General features: G+C 36.1%; 1 protein-coding gene across 1 annotated transcript in view; it reads left to right on the forward strand.

Annotated features, from left to right (window-relative positions):
* The window catches only part of Trpa1 (transient receptor potential cation channel subfamily A member 1), a 48,062-nt gene that overhangs the window by 7,105 nt on the left and 19,931 nt on the right, over window positions 1-21,026 (forward strand). The window contains exons 4-17 of the mRNA XM_078017034.1: window positions 1,368-1,543; window positions 5,102-5,209; window positions 7,618-7,726; window positions 7,905-8,050; window positions 9,004-9,140; window positions 9,950-9,998; window positions 11,670-11,769; window positions 13,155-13,255; window positions 14,742-14,911; window positions 14,997-15,161; window positions 16,640-16,754; window positions 17,643-17,809; window positions 19,196-19,289; window positions 20,684-20,743. Of these exons, the coding sequence (XP_077873160.1) occupies window positions 1,368-1,543; window positions 5,102-5,209; window positions 7,618-7,726; window positions 7,905-8,050; window positions 9,004-9,140; window positions 9,950-9,998; window positions 11,670-11,769; window positions 13,155-13,255; window positions 14,742-14,911; window positions 14,997-15,161; window positions 16,640-16,754; window positions 17,643-17,809; window positions 19,196-19,289; window positions 20,684-20,743 (1,697 nt within the window). The remainder of the gene's footprint in view (window positions 1-1,367; window positions 1,544-5,101; window positions 5,210-7,617; window positions 7,727-7,904; window positions 8,051-9,003; window positions 9,141-9,949; window positions 9,999-11,669; window positions 11,770-13,154; window positions 13,256-14,741; window positions 14,912-14,996; window positions 15,162-16,639; window positions 16,755-17,642; window positions 17,810-19,195; window positions 19,290-20,683; window positions 20,744-21,026) is intronic.

The raw sequence follows: 21,026 nt of genomic DNA on the forward strand, positions 1-21,026 counted from the left end.
AAGGAATAGCCAGAAAAAGGATGAAGAGGGTGATGGATGTAAGATTGATGATACACAGGCCAAGGGAGAAGTTATTAAGATGGATGATACAAGGATCAATAGCTCCAAAGAGTTCAAGTAGGAAGGTGATTACAAGAAAGCCCTTGTATTAGAAGGCCCCAGTGACCTGGAAAGTGGTGCCAATGTTCTGAAAAGTGGTGAAGATAAAAGCCAAATTCAAGATATTTAGTTAGTGAGTAGCACTTTGTAAGCATAGCCCTCTGTTAATTAAGTTTGCTGAATGGAGTGCTCCATCTGGCTCCGACAGAATGTTCAAGAGATGTGCATGAGTGTGTAACTCTCAGGGTATGGAAGAGTGTGTGTGTGTGCCTGAGTGTGTGTTTTTGAGTGTGAAGCACTTTGATGAATGAAAGGAGATATTGGAGAGAGACAGGAAATACAGCTGCACTGTGGTTCCAGGTATTATCGACAGTCCCTAACTCATATTTATGAGTGAATCCTTTTTTCCCTCCCCAGACATAAAGATATTCTGCCAATGATTAAAATAATTGATAAAGCAGATAGCCATGTTTATTTTACAATAGCTACAAGGCACTGCAGGAATGAAAGGGAATATTATTCTTAAACTCACAGGGTAAACAGTACTATTTATTTTATTGTACAAATATGTGAAAACTGCAGCATCAGGAGCTTAAGCTCAAATTCTCATCTTGTTAACTTGTGGAGAATATGTTTTCTTATTAACATGTTTGGAAACATCACCATAGGTCAGGCATTCTGCTAAGACCTTTAAAGGCATGATTTAATATTATTGTCCCAATAACATTGCAAGATGTCTCTGTGTCTGCGTATTTTATTTTTACCAACTTTGACTATGAGAAAGCTGAGGTTCAAAGAGATAATATGAACTCCTCATTAGCTGTGGTGTTAGCAAGACTTTCAACCTCTCTAGGTTTCAGCGACTTCATTTTTCTGAAAATTGGTCTTAGTGGTACCTCACGGGCTATTGGAGGCTACTGTGAAATCTTAGTCGTATGAAATCTAGTGGATTGCCTGTTCTATGGTCCCTGCTCTTATATAATCTCAATGTTTACCACAATCCTAAAATTTGTAAACATAAAAACATGTAGCAATAAGATCCATTTCTTATGGGCCCTATAGACAGAAATTTAATTAAATTAATTAATTAGTCAATTGATAGAGTCAGTGCCATGCTTTCATATGTTCCCTAAAGGTGCCCTTAGAGGTTTCTTGAGAACTGAAGCTACATTTTCGTTTCCGATAAAGAAGCTAACAGCCAATTATAGTAGCACTTTGGCACAGTCCAAGCAAAATTTAATGCATGTTTTGGTATTTTTTTTCCCTAGTGTTGAATGTAATGGATGATTATGGAAACACCCCTTTGCACTGGGCTACAGAAAAAAACCAGGTTGAAAGTGTTAAGTTTCTTCTCAGCCAAGGAGCAAACCCAAACCTCCGAAATGGCAACATGATGGCGCCCCTTCACATAGCCGCTCAGGGCATGTACAACGAGATCATAAAGGTGAGCCTGCTCTCCCTCTCATAGGGGTGTCGGAGCAGGGACTGGCACCAGATCCAGCTCTCTCTGCCTGGGCCAAGTGGCCAACCTAAACTTCAGGGCCAATGAAAGGTAATGACCACCGTGGTTACCTCTCACCACCTGGTACTGATGGTGGTGATGGAGGTGGGAGTGATAGTCTTCTCTTAATTTACCAAGCATTTTTTTAAGAGATTTGTATTTTAATTTCTTAAGTCCTTATTACAAAAAATTATACATTATTAGTATCTCCATTTCATAGCTGAGGAAGATGAGTCACAGAGAGAATTAAATAACTTGCCTAATATCACATAACTGCTGAAAGCAAGAATTAGGACTTTGGTTCTCATCTTGAAGTACCCAAGCTCAGGTTTTACCATTCGCACCTCATTAACTAAATGACTACAAGAAAGAAGCCCGTAAGTGTGAAAACAGAAACGTTAATTATGAGGTGCTGTTTTGTTAGGGTGAGTGGCCTGCCTCAGGATTAGCTAGCAGAAGACATAGGCTCCTCTTGGGGAATTATTCTTGTTTTTCAAGTCTTGACAGTGAGTTTGCTGAAACAGAAGAAATCCCGGTAAGTGCCTAAGGGTGAGATTTAGGCCAAGCATTTTTTTCCCCTCTCTGCGGGGTATTGAACCTGGGTCCTTGGTGTATGCTGTGCAAACAATCTACCACTGAGTTACACCTCCAAGCCCCAGGCCTTGGCTTTTCAACTACAGTTCAGAATCTCATAGACGCACCGGGAAGCAACCATGCTTCCTAAAAGAAGAATGCCTTAAAAGGATCATGCCCTACAAGTTAATTTCGAAGGTAGGTTATTTGGAACTTGAAATACATTTTCCCAGGGAGACGATATTGAAGATGCTAATCTGGCTATTGCGCTAATCTACACCAAAGCCTAATTGTCTACAAATCACCAAAGAGATCCCTTTTTAGCACAAAATCTCTTCTCTCAGTCCTCTGAGACTCTAGCTTCTATAAGCCTGGCATACAGGGAGTAAGGGATTTTCCCTTCCTACTTCCCACTATTCCCGATTTGGAACTCTGCACATGATGTTGTCATGAAATGTTTGTATGCTTTTCTTCCTCACTGGCTAGTTATCTTTGAAGGAGGGAGTGTGTCTTACTCATCTAAATGTCTCCAGTCCTCAGAACTGTGCTGGTCCATGGTGGGAGTTGAATAAACAATTGAATGCAGATGTAGAGGTGAGAGCTAAAGTACTGGTACCCCTGAAGGGGGTTGAAGCAGCCCCCTGAGGAGGTTATTAGAAAGGACTCTGGCAACAGCCTGTCCAGTCTTCTTAATATCTACGTTATTCATGAGCCTGGTGCTGCTTCCACGTCCTCCACATTGGGCCACTTGTGACTCCAGAGATCTCCCAGTGGTGTCACACATTTCCTCCTGGAACTCTTATGCTTCCTCTGAAAGCTCTTTTCAGAAACAGATGCCCATTAACTTAATTAATCTTGAGTCTAAAAGTATGACTTGGGAATTCAAAGGCAGGTAGTAGTTGAAAGCTATTGTTAATTAGAAAAAGAAAGTTTCAGACCAACACATACAGAAAGGTACGTATAGCATGGAAATAGAAAAGAAAGTTCAGAAGTCAGTCCACCCCATCATTGATTTATAAACTAGATGTAGAAATAAACCAAATTTTCCTGGGTGGCACCATAATAGAAGAAAAATAGGATCATAGGAAAGTTGAAATGCTCTCTCCCATACTTAGTCTTACCAGCCACAATTATGGCCTAAAAATATTTTCAAACCCCTCTAGTTTATCAGAGACAAGAGGAGGAGGAGTTTAGAGTGTTTCTTTGAATTCTTATGAATTGCAGTCTTCCCAGCCTCCCTCTCCTGGTCATGCCCATGGGTCTGGCCTGCACCCACCCAGCCAGCCATGGCCAGTTTAGAAATCTCCTTCACTCTTCCACCAGCCTTCCCCACATTTTACCACTGCTTATATGGTTGTAAAGTAAAAAGTTGTCATCAATATATTACCTCAAATTCTTCCATAGACAGTATAATATTCTCTGGGGTCTCCTGGCCCAGGGATTAGGGGATAGCCATATTTCTCAATGGTCTTCATCCTTGGGGCCTGAACTCAAAACAGTCAGTTGTTTGAAGCTCCCACAAGGCTTCCTGGATTCTTATCAGAGGAACCTCAGAGAGCTCACTTGCCAACCTCCCAGACTTGCCTGGTCATGACTGCATTGAAGTGGGTGCACAGTTGAGTTTCTCTCTCTGGAGCTGTTGCAACATATAATTAACAGATTTTTGAAATCGCGCTTATGATAGTACGATAGTAATGTCCTAATAAATGCTGCAAACTTGTGATTGTAAGAGGGCAAAGAGAAAAACAATCTCTTCCGGTAGAGTTTAGAGTGTTTTTTTATATGTGAATATAGCACTTCTTAAGAATAGAATGTAAAGGTGCCTATTTTCCATAAAGTAAACTTTTAAAAATCTCATTTCCCTTCATCCATCAATAATTCCCCTCTGTGTTCTTGTGGACCAAAACCTTAGTTTAATTTTCTCATATGACCTGAGCTTATTAGTAATTCATTTGCTGACACTCACATTGGGCAGATTCTATTAAAGAAGGGACTCTAGTAAGAGGTTGGGTACTATTTTAAGCAAGTCAATGTTTTTAAGAAATAACTTATTGAATAAGTTTTAAAAAAATGTAATTATGAATCTATGTCATAGTTTTATCTTGGTGTTACTGGAAGAGAAAAGGCCTCTACTAGGTCAGTTAATAAATTTCTGTCTTGAGAGAAACCCTTATATGAGACAACTTTTGTTAGTTTTAATATGAAAATAAAGGCCGGTTAAAGATCTATAGATATGGCCAGTATTACAGTATTACAGTGTTACAGTTGCAGTCACCAGGTGAGTAAGGGACAAGTCCTCAATTAAATTCTATCAGAAAAATTACTGGACCATTTTATTGGACTCCTAACTTTTTATATCATAGAAAAAGTCGCTATTCCAGACCAAAGATGAACTGATTGAGTTGTTGTACTCATGTGTTACATGGTGCTTGCTTTTCTCTACTGACAAGAATGGGATTTTCTTTGTCATTTCCCAGAATTCTTGCAATTGAGGTAAAAGAATAATGATGAGGGGAGAAAGAAACTATTCCTGCCTCCTTCTTTCTTCTCTCCTCTCTTCCTTTTCTTCTATGCACGTATTCCAAATAGCTCCATACATTTATTTATTGAAAATATTAGTTAATGGGACTTTCAATTGAGAAGTAGTAAGACTGTGTTAATTATTTAAAATTGTTATTTAAAATTCTATTTCCAATTCCAAAATTCAATATTGTCTTAATGGATGTGGTATTAAAATCATTATTTTTTCCTTTGATAAAAGAATATCCACTATATGCAAGATTTCATGACAGATCATGTGGGAGAAAGATGAAAAAAAGATAAGACATGGTCCCTGTAACGAGAGACCTTAGAATCAAGGGGAAGACAAGTCCTTATTTGGAAATATATAATTTTGCTTTTTGACAGTTTTTCTCCTCTTTTGGGTAGGTCTTGACTGAGCACAGAAGTACTAATATTAATTTGGAAGGAGAAAATGGAAACACAGCATTATTAACCACATGCGCCAAGGATAATAGTGAAGCCCTGCAAATTTTGGTTTGTGTATTAATCATATTTTGCTTTATCTTTTCATGAATATGACATGAATTATTGTTAGTTATAGCAGCTCTTTATTGTCTAACCATCTTAGCAAAGTATAAAATTTAGAAAAGAGGTTGGGAAAAAAACCCTAGTTCTATATGTGTTTTATATGTGTGTACACTCCTTAGATTCTAAATGGACCTGATTACTTACAGGAGACTAACATTAGAGCATGAAAGAAAAGGTGAGAAAATCGAAGTGAAAAATACAGGCAGGAAAGTTTAAGATGAAGTTGATGGTCCTACTAGAATATAGAATACAAAGTATAGCAGCCTATATATTGATAAAGACAGTCAGACATTTGACTTTGACTTCCAATGGGAAAAAGGAAAAATGTATAGGGTCAATTCCAGATTGATTTGGTCCATAAGATAAAAGCTATGAGAAATACAGCATTCTTGTTCCCAAGACCAGAAGAAAAATTGTTGCCATGTGTTCTCAAAGGGGGGTCCCTGAAATTTTTAATGACTAAAGGTCCTTGGTGGGAGCCACAGTCCTGTGTACAGAGCCAGCTTTCTCTCTGGCAAGGTTTCCTGGAGTGGTCCAGTGAAATGCTGAAGATGTCTGGCTTTTAAATATTCCTTAACTACCTGCCTGATACTCAGGCCAGGTTCTATATTTTTATCAATTGATTTTGCCTTGTCACCATTATAGAGAATAATACAATAAAATTTAAAATAATTTTGAAATATTTGTCTGATATTGGGATGCACAAGTATGAGTTAACGTATTTACTACATGTACTTAGAGCATAGAAGGTAAGATGATTAAAACAAAAAGAGAATAAATAACAAAGAGAATCAAATTAAATAAAATCACACTCAAACCAAGAATTTAGGAAAAAATCTTTAAATAAACCAAAAGCAAATAGTAATAACAAAATAGTAAAGTTGAAAACACTTTAGAAAATAATATGTGTTTAAAATCTTATTTTTTTGCAAATGTAATTTTTAAGTGTATACTATGTGATCATATTGTTCAAAAAATTTTTACTTAACATATTGCTTAATAATATGATTTGATGAACTATGTCTTTCATTTTGTGGTTTACAAAATTTTATGTATAAATACATAACTTTATTTAAATTATCTCTAGAAGGCAAGATCACAGGTATTTGCTTCTCCCACATTTTAAAAGCTATTTTATAATGTAATGATAAGAGATGCTTAAAACAAAATTGAAGTTCAATGACTTATAGGAAATTTTACTTGAAAATGATTGGCTCAGACTGAAAGATATAATATTAGGGCTGGGGGTGTGGCTCAGTGGTAGAGTGCTTGCTAGCATGTGTGAGGCCCTGGGTTTGGTCCTCAGCACCACATAAAAATAAATAAATAAAATAAAGTTATTAAACAGAAAGTTTTTTTAAAAAAGATATAATACAATATTAAATTCTTCTAACATCTTTTTAGAAAGCATCTTCCTTAGTGAAAACTACCTGATTTTTATGACTTGATAAGAATATTGGTGTATTATTTATGAATCTGTATCTACATTTTCTTGTTTCTTTAGTTTTTTTTAATTAATTTTGCATAAAGGAAGGGAAAAGAATCTGGACAATATTATCACTTTATTTGTATAAGAAATTGAGAATGAGAATAGAAGTTGTGAAAATGTTTTAAAAATGTGCTGACCTTTCCCACTCATGTCCTGCCTGGGTGGTGGGATTGGGGTTCTCCTTGGTGGAATGGGCTGATTGAGAAATAAAAGGTAGGAAAAATAGAACTGTGAGAAAACCACAGAACACAGAATGTAGTTTTAAAAGTGGGGGAAGGATGGACAAGCTGACCAGAGGGATCCAGTCTCTGACAAAATAAAGCTCACACCTGCTTTGTTTATATCAGGAGACATCAAAGAGACTGTAGAATGTTCTTTTCCATAAAAGGTTAAAGATGGGCTGTTCAGTTCCTAGGGTCATGCCCATCTCCAGTGCTCTATGAGGAACCTTTCTAGCAGAGCCAAGGGAAAGGTCATGTGCATTGGGTGGTCTGTCACCACGGAAGAGCTGCAGGAAGTTCCCAATGCCAGGCCTGTCCCTCCCTGGCTTCCAGAGAGAAGGTCCTCATGTGTTTCACAGATGGCTTCCTGCAGACTTTGGTTTGCTGGGGAATCAAGACCAATATTTCTGTTTCTTGGTGTTACTTCATCTTTGGAAGACATGAAGTATCTCTATTTCAGAATCTTAGCTTAGTTCCCAAATTGCCTTTTTGCCTAGACTTTATATCACATGAAGGCTTTTGTATATTTTTGAATAGACCCTGAAGAGTGAAACAGCCTGAAGAACAGAAATTCTTGTCTACCCTTGTGATTTGTTGATTAACTTGTGTAATTGACTCCCCCACTACCCCTTTTCTTTTTTCAGTTAAATAAAGGAGCTAAGCTATGTAAATCCAATAAATGGGGAGATTTCCCTGTTCACCAAGCTGCATTTTCTGGTGCCAAAAAATGCATGGAAATAATATTAAAGCATGGTGAGTGGAGGCTTTTCTACCTTCTGTATGATAAAGAAACCTGTTCCGTTAAACACTATTAATTTGAAAAACATTTAATAGAATTTACGCATAGCCTTTTATGTAAGTCTAAAAGTCCTTTCTTTTAAAAAATTGTATTATTTCAAATATTCCTCTTGAATGGCATTTTCTTCTAAAGGTGAAGAACATGGATACAGTCGACAGAGTCACATTAACTTTGTGAATAATAAGAAAGTCAGCCCGCTCCACTTGGCGGTTCAAAGTGGAGACTTGGAAATGATTAAAATGTGCCTGGACAATGGTGCACACATAGAACTGGTGGAGGTACTTGTTCACAGTCTAAATTATACTTTTATTTTAGGATTGTTATAAATATTTTCCAAAATGGTTTATAGTTCTGTTAAAGTCAATTTAGATTGAATACATATATAGCAGAAAATAAATATTATTTCCTTATATCCATTGCAGAGAATCCAGAAGAGTATGTCCCCAAATTTTTATTGGTAAATTGCAATATGTCATTAACATTTGCAAATACAGATACAATAAAGAGGATATCCAGTCTAACTGCCATTAAACATGTTAAGGCCTACCCTCAAAGATGATACTATGTTCCTATTGTCATGTTGGAACGTTAAAGTCCTGCCATGAGTGTCTTTGGTTAGAGTGCTATTCTGAAGAGTACTCTCTTTTAACCAGGGACCACCTAATTTCTAAGGATAAGTATGTGAAAAAGTGTTGACTGCATCTGGGTTCTGACTTTATGCCAGGCATGTTTGATTAAAAGATACTTAGGCCTTTTTTTTCTTCTGTCTCTTGGGTTTTGGGTGACAACACCCTCTACTCCCAACTACCTCAAAGACTTGTCCTCTCTGGTGGAAGAGGGGATTAGTGAGTAATCTTATGTAACTTCTGGACACTGCCCCTAAATCTCTTCAATATAGAAATGAGGAGTTACCACTGTTGGTATGGGGTTGGAAGTCACTCTGTATGCTGGGTGCTTACAACAATGGATAAGATGAGGTCCTCATGCTCCTGGGAGAAAGAATGGCATTCAGACAATGATGAGGGTAGTATATGCCAAGAACCGTCAGACTGCAAGGAAGGAAGATTGCTAGCTATGATTCTTATACTGATACTTTTCAGTAGATGCATCTGAGAATGATTTGTCTTCATAAATTTGACATTCCTTTATTTGGGGAGAAGAAACTCACAGCTGACTATATATTCTTGAATTAAGGTTTAAACACTGATTCTGGTATCAAAACTCTTTATAGAATGGGAAGTGCATGGCCCTTCATTTTGCTGCAACCCAAGGAGCCACTGAAATTGTTAAGTTGATGATATCATCTTATTCTGGTGACAGCAATATTGTTAATGCTCTTGATGGAAATTGTGAGACCCTGCTTCACAGGCAAGTTTCCTATTATCCTATGTATAGATGCCAACTAATTCTGTCAGAGAATCTATCCAGATTCTATCAGAGACTCTGGCATGAACCTCAGGACTATTTTAAATTTTTTTTTTTACTCTAATGTTAGTTAATTTGGAAACACAATGACTTGAGTATAGTTAAAAGTATCTTTGGAACACAACTTCAATATGCCAATATGCCTAAGAAGAAATTATTTTAGGAAAATGAACCCCTATTAAGTTATTAAATATAATTAGTACATTTTAAATGTCATGAAATCACTTGTGAATTTTTGGTGAAAATCAGCAACCTGATTCTGAAATTTATATATAAAGGGCAAGAACAGCTGAGATAGTCTTCAATAGGAACATAAAAATGAGATGAGTGATGGGAAACAAAGTTTTACAACACTAGTATCAACATTTGTTATGGCAGTGCTTTAATATGGATTAAAAACTTCTATTAATTAAAAATATTAATGTGACTAGTTGTGATATCTTATGAGAAGAACTTCAGTTCTCTCTACAAATATTTTAAGTTTCATGAAAAATAAGGAAAACTAATGCTTCTTTGTTAGTTTTTGTCAAAGATGAGCCCTTGAAGGTGTGTGTGTAGGGGGATCTTTTGAACTCTGAAAGTGAGTTTTAGGTACATCTTGCAAACTTCTGATAACCAATTATACATTTCAAAGGTTACCAGTTTTTTAACATTATATATTATTATTTAATGGCCACTTAAATCCACTTTCTAAATGTGCTAACTTTATTTTATGTATTTATATTAATATTACCTTACTTCTCTTTTTGCAGAGCCTCATTATTTGATCACCATGAACTAGCAGAGTACTTAATTTCAGCGGTAACTATTTAACAAACAAGTTTATTTTTTAAATTACCGTTTACATATGAAAATCATATAATTACATAGTAAGGATTTCCAAAAATAAGCCACATTCTAATTTCTTGTTTAGCAGCAAAGTTTTTAGAAGGATTATGAACTTTTGCAACTAGGGTATATTATATATGAATACAAAACAGCCAAATTTCATTACCATGAAGTTAGAAAGACTGAAGTGTCGTTTTTGATGCCTGTACCAATGTTTTTCATGTGTGGAGTTTGTCATGTGAGCTCTTTGTTGGTCTGTGAATCAGTCTTCCTGAGGTCTTAGGAAACGTAGCTGACCTTTCTTCAGCACTGGGGGCTTGAAGGTGAAGCAGGACAGGCATCCTCTGTCACTGTCACCTTTCATTCTAAACTTCTGCCCCCACTGCCTTGGTACCACCTTTCAACCCCTGAAGATGCAGGAATTGAAAAATCCTGTTGAAGATTTATTGCAAAGAAAGCAGGAGGTCTTTTTTATTCCCAGCAGTGGAGTCCATGAGGTTCTGGATGAATGTGTAGTGGGTTTATTGAAATCCCATCATGTCGGCCATAAATGTACTTCTACTTGTAGAATTTGGTGTGTCATGAATAGTAACTACTACAGTTGTGATATTCATATGAAGAATCCTGAAAAGCCTCCTTAGATACCATTGTTTTATGTCACCTGTGGTTTTTTCCAAAATGAAGGCTGGCATCTTTGCCTCGAAAGCAAACTGTGGTGGACACTCACCCACCACTATGAAGCTTTCAAAGGGAATGTACTGCCACTGCAGCTACACTCAGCAGGTCCTGAAAGAACAGGGACATGTCCACAATTGGATTTTAAGCTATTTTTATTACCCTATCTAAAGTATAGAATTCTCTCCATGAAATAGTCAAAGATCCTTTGTCTCTTGCCCTATCAAATATTGTAACAAACAGTGATTTTTTTTTTTTTGTTGTTGGAGGGGAGTACAATGGATTGAACCCAGGGGTGCTTAACCACTGAGGCACATCCCCAACCCTTTTTATATTTTATTTAGAGACAGGGTCTTGCTGAGTTGCCTAGGCTTTGCTAAGTTGCTGACTTTGAACTCACAATCCTTCTGCCTCAACTTCCTAAGCTGCTGGGATTGCAGTTGTACACCACTGCATATGGTACAAACAGTGATTTTAAATTATAAGGTTTTTCAAATAATGTTTGTCTAAAATTTTACTTTAGAAATTTTGATTCAGTTATTTTGTTTTATTTCAAACAGAGTAGATGCTTTTTAAAAATGGTTTCTTGTGAATGGTCTTAAATCATATATGTGATAAATTTTGGAAGGTGTTTAAAATCATGGAGATTTAACAATAATTTCTTACTGTGGGAAATAAACTGCTACTGTTGTCAGAGAATTTTATCTTTAGGGCTTAGACAGTAATAAATCTATTGCCAGATGTCAGCCAAAGCCTAACATGTGAGAATTATTTCATTGTTGAGTTTATGAAAGAATGCCTTGATGTTCTGATGTGGATTATAGGGAAATGTAAAATAATCTTGTGATCAGTCACATGCTGGCTGTAATATAGACACTCTATCCCAATGGATTAATATTATTTACAAATGGCAATGTAAGCTGATTTTTCTGTTATAAACCCTTTGTTGAAAGACTTGTTTCGTTTTAGGGAGCAGATATCAATAGCACTGATTCTGAAGGACGCTCTCCACTTATACTAGCAACTGCTTCTGCATCTTGGAATATTGTGAATTTGCTGCTCTCTAAAGGTACCAAGAGGGAGCAAGCCAAGGCTTTGGAACCAGTACTTGATTTGGTTAGAATACTTGACAGGGCACTTGACAGGGAGCTGGGAATACAAAGATAAGTATACTGTCATGTCTAGAATCATTTTCAGTCCAGTGAAGGAGCAATATTTGGAAAGATAACTTCAGAACAATAATAGATAACATTTAGAAGGCAACTGTTTCACACCAGGTACTTGTCAAACATTTTATCAGCTTTTTCTCAGTGAGTCAGTCCTGTATGATTGTGGTACTGTAGTTATCCTCATTTCAGATACTAACATGATGCTATGATGGCAAAGAATGAGATATTTTTCCCTTGTCCCCTTTTCTTTCTTCATTTTCAATCTCTGCATATTTATATTAAGGCTTTATGTATTAATGTAATATATCATACAGATTTACCCACTTGCACATGCATGCGCATACATATACACACACAAAGAGTAAAACCCATTTTAAAATGTTTAGTTTTCTTATCTAGATAACATTGTCTATAAGTTTAAGGAATGGTAGCTATCAACAATACAAACAATAATAAAATTCTGGAGAGGAGGTGGAGAAAAATGAAAAACTTACATTGTTGGTGGGATTGTAATTAGTATAACCACTGGAGAGCAGTATGGAGTCTCCTCAAAAGAATAGGAAAGGAACCACTATATAACCAAGCTGTACCACTCCAGGCTATTTAAAGAACTGAAGTCATGATACCACAGAGATACAAGCACACACATCTCTGTAGCTTCACAATTCACAGTAGACAACTGTGAACCAGCCTAGGTGTCTATCACCTAGAAAATATGCTATAAACACACAACAAAGTTTTATTCAGACTTATAAAAATGAAATTATATCATTTGTAGGAAAATGGGTAGAACTTGAAAACATTATGTTAAGCAAAATAAGTCAAACTCAAAAGGTCAAGGAGTGCATGTTTTCTCCCATGTGGAAGCGAGGGAGGAAAAGGAAAAGAAAGGTGTAAGGGGATTGTCTCCAGAAAATGAAAGGGAGATCAGAAGAGCACAGGAAAGTGACTGTGGGAAGGGAGAAGGGAAGGAAGGGGAAATATGGAGGAATGATATTGGCCAAATTATATGTTATAGCGTGTGCATGTACAGATATCTACAATAAATTCCACTATATGGATAGCTATAGTGCACCAAAAAGTGGAAAAAATAAAATAAACATATTAAAATTAAACATAAAATATAAAATAAACATTAAAATAAAATAAATATTAAAATTAAGGCATTAAAATCTCTTATTAAGTAAAGAATTCAATAATACAAACAATAATAAGATTGTATTAAATAAATAAGGATATGCATTAAATGAATGAATAGAATTTATATTTATACCATGTCTTTTAGGTGCCAGAGTAGACATAAAGGATCATCTTGGACGTAATTTTTTACATTTGACTGTTCAGCAACCCTATGGATTAAAAAATTTGCAACCTGAGTTCATGCAGGTAATATATGACTATGGATTGTCAAAACTGAATTATGCTCAATAGAGAGTAAACTAGTGGTGTTTATTATTATTTTTATTGTTATGAAGACTGATTCTAGGATTTGAAAAATGTTTTAAAATAAAGATGTTATGTTTGAATATCTATATCATGGTAAAGGTAAGGAGATGGGTGATGATGATAATTGCCTGTAATACATAGACATATGTAATTTGCAGGAAGCCATCCGTGAATTATATGAGCATCTTCTCTCAGTGTGGTAGCCAGGTAGATTTAGGTTAGGCATTGCAAACTATCCATGGTTATCCCAAGGCAATAGATTGCCCAATGCACGTTACATTTATCTCCATTCTACTAGGAAGATACCTCATACTAGCTCCGGAGATGGGCATCATTGGGAACTGAACAGTCCACCTTTAACCTTTTTAAGAGAACAACATTCTATGGAATGCCTTTGATGTCCCCCAATATAAATAAAGCAGGCACAGGCTCCATTTTCCTACGGTATAGAGGCTTGATCTGTATGATTGGCTTGCCTGTCCTGCCCCCACTTTTGAAATTATTTTCTGTGTCCTCTGTTTTTTTTCGTCATTCTATTTTTCTTAGCTTGTATCTTAGCCAGCCCATTCCACTGAGGGTAGTCCTATTTCCACTGCCTGTGTGGGATGCAGGTGAAAATAATTGGTCATGTTTTCTTCACTCTTCCACCAGTATGAATTGCATATCAGTGGAAAGGTCAAGTATGTGAGTGAACTAACCATACGTCATCGGTAATGAAGAAAACTACGTAGCATACTTGACTCACTGATGACAAGCCAAAAGCATGATCCCCATATTTATATTAGCCAACTAATATTTACTGAGTGACTATTAGATTTATGTGAAGTGTGCCATATTTTTACAATAGACAGATTTTCAGATTGTCATTGCCTTTAATAAAGAATTAAGATATATATATATATATATATATATATATATATGCTTGAATATTTTAAACAAAAAATAACAAATATGCTTAATGATTGGATGAAATGCCTTAATTGCCATTCTTTTTTACTATAAAAGAACATATGAAGTTCTATTTTTAACATCCTATCCCTTTTTGCCCAACATAGCACATTAAACTCTTGTTTATAACAAAAAAAACTATTGTTATTTGGGGAAACAATAAAAAGAGGGTCAGAGAGGGAAGTGTGGTCAAATATGTCAGGAAAACGTTGATAAAACTCTTATTTGCATTTTCCTACTTTTAGGACTTCTCAGAGCCTTTAATTTGGCAACATTGGTACATTATAAAGGGATAGAGCATAAGAATTCATCCATCTTTAATTTGCTCTAGTTTATAATTTAATTTGCTGTTTATTATTTTTTCCTTCAGGAATATACATTGATCCTTTTTAGAAAATAATATGTATGGAATAGTTGGCAAAATTCTGCATTAGCATAAGAGGAGAATTATATGTAGAATGTGTATTTTTTCCAATAGATGCAACATATCAAGGAGCTGGTCATGGATGAAGACAATGATGGGTGTACTCCTCTGCATTATGCATGTAGACAGGGGGTCCCTGTCTCTGTGAATAACTTGCTTGGTTTCAACGTATCCATTCATTCCAAAAGCAAAGATAAAAAGTCACCCTTGCATTTTGCAGCCAGGTGAGGGTCAGTCTGCACAACATGTAAGTATATCTTCTTTCTGTTTAACATCCACTATGAAAATATGAAACCCATCTTTTTCAAGTTATGGGCGTATCAACACCTGTCAGAGGCTCCTACAGGACATAAGCGACACGAGGCTCTTGAATGAAGGCGACCTTCATGGAATGACCCCTCTCCACCTGGCAGCAAAAAATGGACATGATAAAGTGGTTCAACTTCTTCTGAAAAAAGGTGCATTATTTCTCAGGTGAGGCCATATGACTGGAACGTTCATATGTTCTTTGTAATTAGTCGTTTTCAAACAGCTTTTCTGGTATATATTAGTAATGGTATCTAACTTTATATCTCACTAACTAGTTTTACTCATCTGACTAAATCCTCAAAGTGTATAAAACTTCTCAAATATTAAAAGGGAGTTCAGTATTATTCTCAGTTGACACATGAAGACTCTGAAGTTTATAGAATTGTTGCCATTTCTGAGAACCTTTGAAATACATTTCCTCATATTTTACTTTATCATGTTGCTGTCTACTCATGCAGATACAAAACTACATTTGTGTAGGTGTGTGTGCATGTAAATTTATGCACACACAGACACAAAGCCATACACATTCAAAGGACTTACTTTTCATTCAACCTAATAAATAATGGGCATAAAAATTGAGAATAGCAAACATTAAGAGTGAACTGAATAAACCTCATTATACTTAAAGGAAATATAACACAAGGAACAAAACCAAGTCAAAATATGTAAGTATCATAAGATATGTGCCATGACATCTTTGTAAAAAGAAAAAGAAAACCTGGAAACATTTATAGAGGTTTGGTGAGCTATCTTCTACTTTCACCAAAGTTGTAGGTAGCAAGCAGCTCATTAGCCAGATGTTTCAAAGCACATCTCTTCATCAGAAGACGGATGCCAGCAAATTAGTGTCATAGTTCTAAACTGAATGCTTTGCTCAGTTTCTTCCTATTTTCAAGGGACACTGAGTGGCAAGTATGGAAAGGGGACCCAAGTGGACCCAAGCCAAGATTTATTTCTTAATTATATCATAACCGACATAGCAAAGTGACTCTTGCACCTTAAGATAGATGCTTGTTAAAACTACAATTAAATTATGTCACTTTTTCCCCCTATGTCTAATGTGGAAATGTACTACTAATATGACAAGCATTCATCATATTTACGACTTGAGTTTCTGTGAAAAAAGGACAAACGTTTTCAAAGGGATTGAGTGAGCATCTTTGATAGCACAGAGAATACAGAACTAAATGCTTAGAAGCATAAGTGAAACTAAGTATGTTAAGTCATGTGCAATAGCTATGGATTATGAATACTAATACCACCATCATGGAGTGGTTTTTTTTTTGATCGGTATTCAAGGAAACAATATCGAAAATACTGTGTATGAACACATTATAGTTTTGAAAAAATATGTGTGATACAGAAATGCTAATGGTTTCCTCCACAAGTGTTTGGTGATATGTTTGTATCATTTATATTTTATTCCACTAAATAAAATATCATGTGAATCACATTAAAGATAGAGTGTTTAAGACCACTGGGCTTCAAATTTATCTCATATGTGATATGCTAACTATTGAGTCACTAGATCTCAATTATGCTTTTGTCATCACGTCCACTGATGATGAACCCAGTGGCATCCTTCCCACATGTCATTGATACAGAGCATGTGTACATGTCTTCTCTTGACTCTCCAACAGTGACCACAATGGCTGGACGGCTTTGCATCATGCTTCCATGGGTGGGTACACTCAGACCATGAAGGTCATTCTCGATACCAATTTGAAGTGTACAGACCGGCTAGATGAAGAAGGGGTATGTCCTGTTTTCCTCTTGCCAGTTCAAAATCTTGATATAGAACAACACTCTGAAATTGCAGGAAAGCCATATTCTTTGCTATGCTCTATCTCTAGCCTTTTAATGAGTTTTTAACAAATAAGCTCTTGGAGTGAGGAGTGAGGACAAGGGGAACAGAAATAGAAGGGCACTAAAGGGTGGGTGCATGTTAAGGCCACTCATCCAGTGTCACAGAGACCTATCCAGGGCCACTGTGGTCTGATGATAAATTTTTTCACCACTCTCTAGTCAACCTGGAGAAAAGAAGAGATCAGGAGTGAGTGTATTATTTTGAAGTATAATCATCTGACTTACTGTCCTTTATTGTGCTATTCTGTTCTTTCTCCTTTTGTGAAGAGTAAGCATTGAAATATGCATTTGTTCATGAACTGACAGAGATAGAAGATCCCTCTTATTTTTTTAAAAAAATCTTTAAATGGCAAGAATAAGAATTGTCAACCTTGTAGGAATCTCTGATTTTTTTTTTTATTTGACAAGCTTGTGATAACACCTGGAAACCACAGCTCTGCTAGATGTTAAATCTGCCAGGATTATTTTCTTCTATGTTCCCATAACATCCTTACCATGAAGGCTTCTCCTCTGTCCTTGTGGAGTCATCCCACCACAAAAGCAGTGTACACACCCCAAACCCTTGAAATTCACACCCTGTACCATGATTGAATGACAAACATTATTTGGAAGCTTGATTCTGATCACCAGTTTTACATCTGTGTATTTTGGTATTAAGTCGTAAGCTTTGTTGATCAATTTTTTTTAAGCAATTCAACAATGAAATGAGGCAATAAAATGGCCCAAGGACGATTAGCTTTTGTCACCTCATTTTCTGTATTCTGTTTCCTCTAAAAGAACACTGCGCTGCACTTTGCTGCCCGTGAAGGGCATGCCAAGGCGGTGGCACTGCTTCTGAGCCACGATGCAGAAATCATCCTGAACAAGCAGCAGGCCTCCTTTCTGCACATTGCGCTTCACAATAAGAGGAAGGAGGTGGTGCTCACAACCATCAGGAGCAAAAGGTACCGTGGCTTCTTGTCCACCATTACGCAGCATCCTGTGGTGTCAGGGATGATTCACAGACTTAGAAGAAACACAAAAGAAAAATGGCTCTCAGACTTTAGTTGACATATTAAAATGTCAGTTGTTTGCAAATTTTAATGGACCTTTTGGGTGACAACAGGCATATTGGTTCATTCTCTGGTTTTCCATTTTCATTTCTATAAACTTTAACTCTGTGAACATAAAGCCACCTTGGTAGTCCTGCTGTGAGACTGGAGGGATCCAAGGATATCAAGGATGGGGCACCATGGTCATTGTCAGGGCAGGGCAGAGTCACCTATCTAAACTTGCCTGAAAACACTCTTGCTAACTAAACTCCAAAACTGGATGTCAGTAAAAAAATTCCCTAAGGATACCAGTGCTATCTAGTGAATTTTTCCTTAACACGTGATCTTTTGTGGTTATAAGTTTTTAAAGTATACTCTAAGGAGTTTAAAGATGACCTTAGAGGGTAGTTTTTCCACTTCTCAAAATATCTTTTCTCTGTCAACAAGATATGTATGAGGCTCCATGTCACCCAGTAGTGGACAACGAACTGAGCAAATTCATATTCAAGGCATATGTAGCCTATGTTTTGAGCATGGGATGTCTTAAAAACCCATTTCCTTTGAAACATCAGCCAATAAAAGTGTAGAACCAGAAGTTTTATGTTGATAATACAGATATTCAAATGGACTTTAACCTATAGGGAAACAAGAAAATTTGAGTTGTTTTTAGGATCAGATTCTCATTGCTTTATAGGATCTTGGACATCAATGGGCTTTCTTTGCTTCATGTTATAGATTTGGTTTCTCCTTGATATCATAAGCTCCTTCTTACCCCATCCAAGAAGAAAAGGGGTAAACTCTGTGAGGTTCCGACAGAGCCTATGCTTCTTAATATATCTAACATAATATTTTGTAGTTTAATTCAGTATTTTAGGGGTGTGTGTGTGTGTGTGTGTGTGTGTGTGTGTGTGTGAATTAACTATTAAATGTGGACCACATACCAAATTGCTGATATGTATTTGAATGTGAATATCTCTAGCCAACATGATCAGGTCTGAAAATACCATTTCATGACTTCAGGAGAAAAAGAAGATAAAGACCTGCCTTCTTTAGAAAGACATTTAAAGAAAATACAATAATTATACAGCCATTCTGGAATTTGCCCACATTCCTAATGTCTATTAATAAAGACCCTCCTAATGGATTGATCTTGGTTCACACATTGGCTCCAATGGACAAGAAGTGCATATCGATAATAAACTTAAAGCTAGATTTAACTTAAAGATCTAATTTGAGTTAGATCTAAGTTGAGTTAATTGTGCAGAGAAGGAGGATAAAGACCTGTGTTTGTCTCTACAGGTGGGATGAATGTCTTCAGGTTTTTACTCATCATTCTCCAAGCAATAGATGTCCAACCATGGAAATGGTAGAATACCTCCCTGAATGCATGAAAGTAAGCCCCCCAAACAACAACCTTATGGATATACACATGCCATGTGATATGGTTTTATTGTAATTACAACCTAATTTATTCAGCTTTTTCACCTCTGTAACTAAAGGATCTGACCAAAACAATTTTAGAGAAGGAAAAATTTAATTGAGGGCTCACAGTTTCAGAGGTCTTAGTCCATAGAAGACCGGCTCTACTTCTTGGGGCTCAAGATGAGGCTGAACATCATGGTGGAGTGTGTGGCAGAGGGAAGCAACTCACATCATGGTGGTCAAGAAGCAGAGAGAGAGAGAGAGTCCACTCGCCAGATACAAATATACATCAAATGCCACAACCCAATTCCCACCTCCTCCAGGCTCACCCCACCATCTCAGTTATCACTCAGTTAATCACTATCAGGAGATTAAATCATTGATTGAGTTAAAACTCTTTCAACCCAATCATTTCTCCCCTGGGCACCTTAGAGGTTCAGAATAAATATGGGGCCATCTGAGGTCTAATATCCAGTCCTAGTTCCAAGAGGGTAGACTGGCCAGACAATATTATTTTTTCAGGATCATGTCTTTGGGCCACCAGATTTGGGATGATTCAAATCTTTTATATAGACAGAGGTCCCCAAAATATCTGTCTCCACACACTCTAAGATTACCTCTAATAACCCCATGAGTGTTCTTTCCCATTGTGTAACATCTGGAATGTATTCAGTTATTTCTCATTTCAACCTCTATCCCCAACAATCCTGTCCACTGCCTTCTGGGTTAGATCACATGGCAGACACAGACATTGACATTTGTAAAATTTTATTGTTTCTATAATTTATAATAATACATTATAAATACATTTTAATAGTAAAATTGTACGATTTTACTATTATATTTATACTATTATACTTTCTCAGTGTTGCTCAGTAACTGAAATACAAAAGCAAATGCAGTATTCCAGACTATAGAATATGGAAGATGTGACCTATACCATAGGAAGATCTCAATGCTGAGGTGAAAGATATCAATTAAGGACAATAATTGTCACTGTAAAATAATGAGCAAAGGAATCCTTAATAATCTATATATTCTCTAGAAATCTATAAAGATACAAAATATTAGACAAAACTAATGAAGTAGCTCTTACCCAAATTTTAGTAAATGCTATTTAATTCTCAAGCTATTTTTTATGAATCATCTGATATTTCTAAATCATGCAGATGTAGTTGTGACATTTTGTATTTTAAATCTTGTTCTTGAATGACATGGATTATGACTTATCCTTGAGGTGAAAGAAGCACAGAAAAGGAAGGGAGAATATCTTTGTTTGCTGTTTAAGAAACAGATAAAATGCTTATATAAAATTTTTATATGATGCCCACTGCCCCAATATTTTGGCTGTTTTTTCTTTTGAAGGTTCTTTTAGATTTCTGTATGATACCTTCCACAGAAGATAAGTCTTGCCGAGACTACCATGTAAGTTTATTTCATCTTGATAATTTAAATTTATTTTATTAAAATTCTTGGGAGAATATTAAAAACACAGTGTTATTATAGTTCTATATTCAATTGTGAATAGTATGTATTAGTTTCATTTGTCATATGATTGTATTTTCTGCTTGAAAGAATTTTCCCCTTATACTTTTCCCCAAATATTTTAATGGTTTCTAATAGCACCATTAATGTTGTTTCTTACGTGGTTTTGTGTGAAGAATGAAGGTTTAAATTTAAATGATTTTTTAATAATAATTCTTTTTCC

Source organism: Ictidomys tridecemlineatus, chromosome 7 (assembly GCF_052094955.1).
Source record: "Ictidomys tridecemlineatus isolate mIctTri1 chromosome 7, mIctTri1.hap1, whole genome shotgun sequence".
Lineage (NCBI taxonomy): Eukaryota > Metazoa > Chordata > Mammalia > Rodentia > Sciuridae > Ictidomys > Ictidomys tridecemlineatus.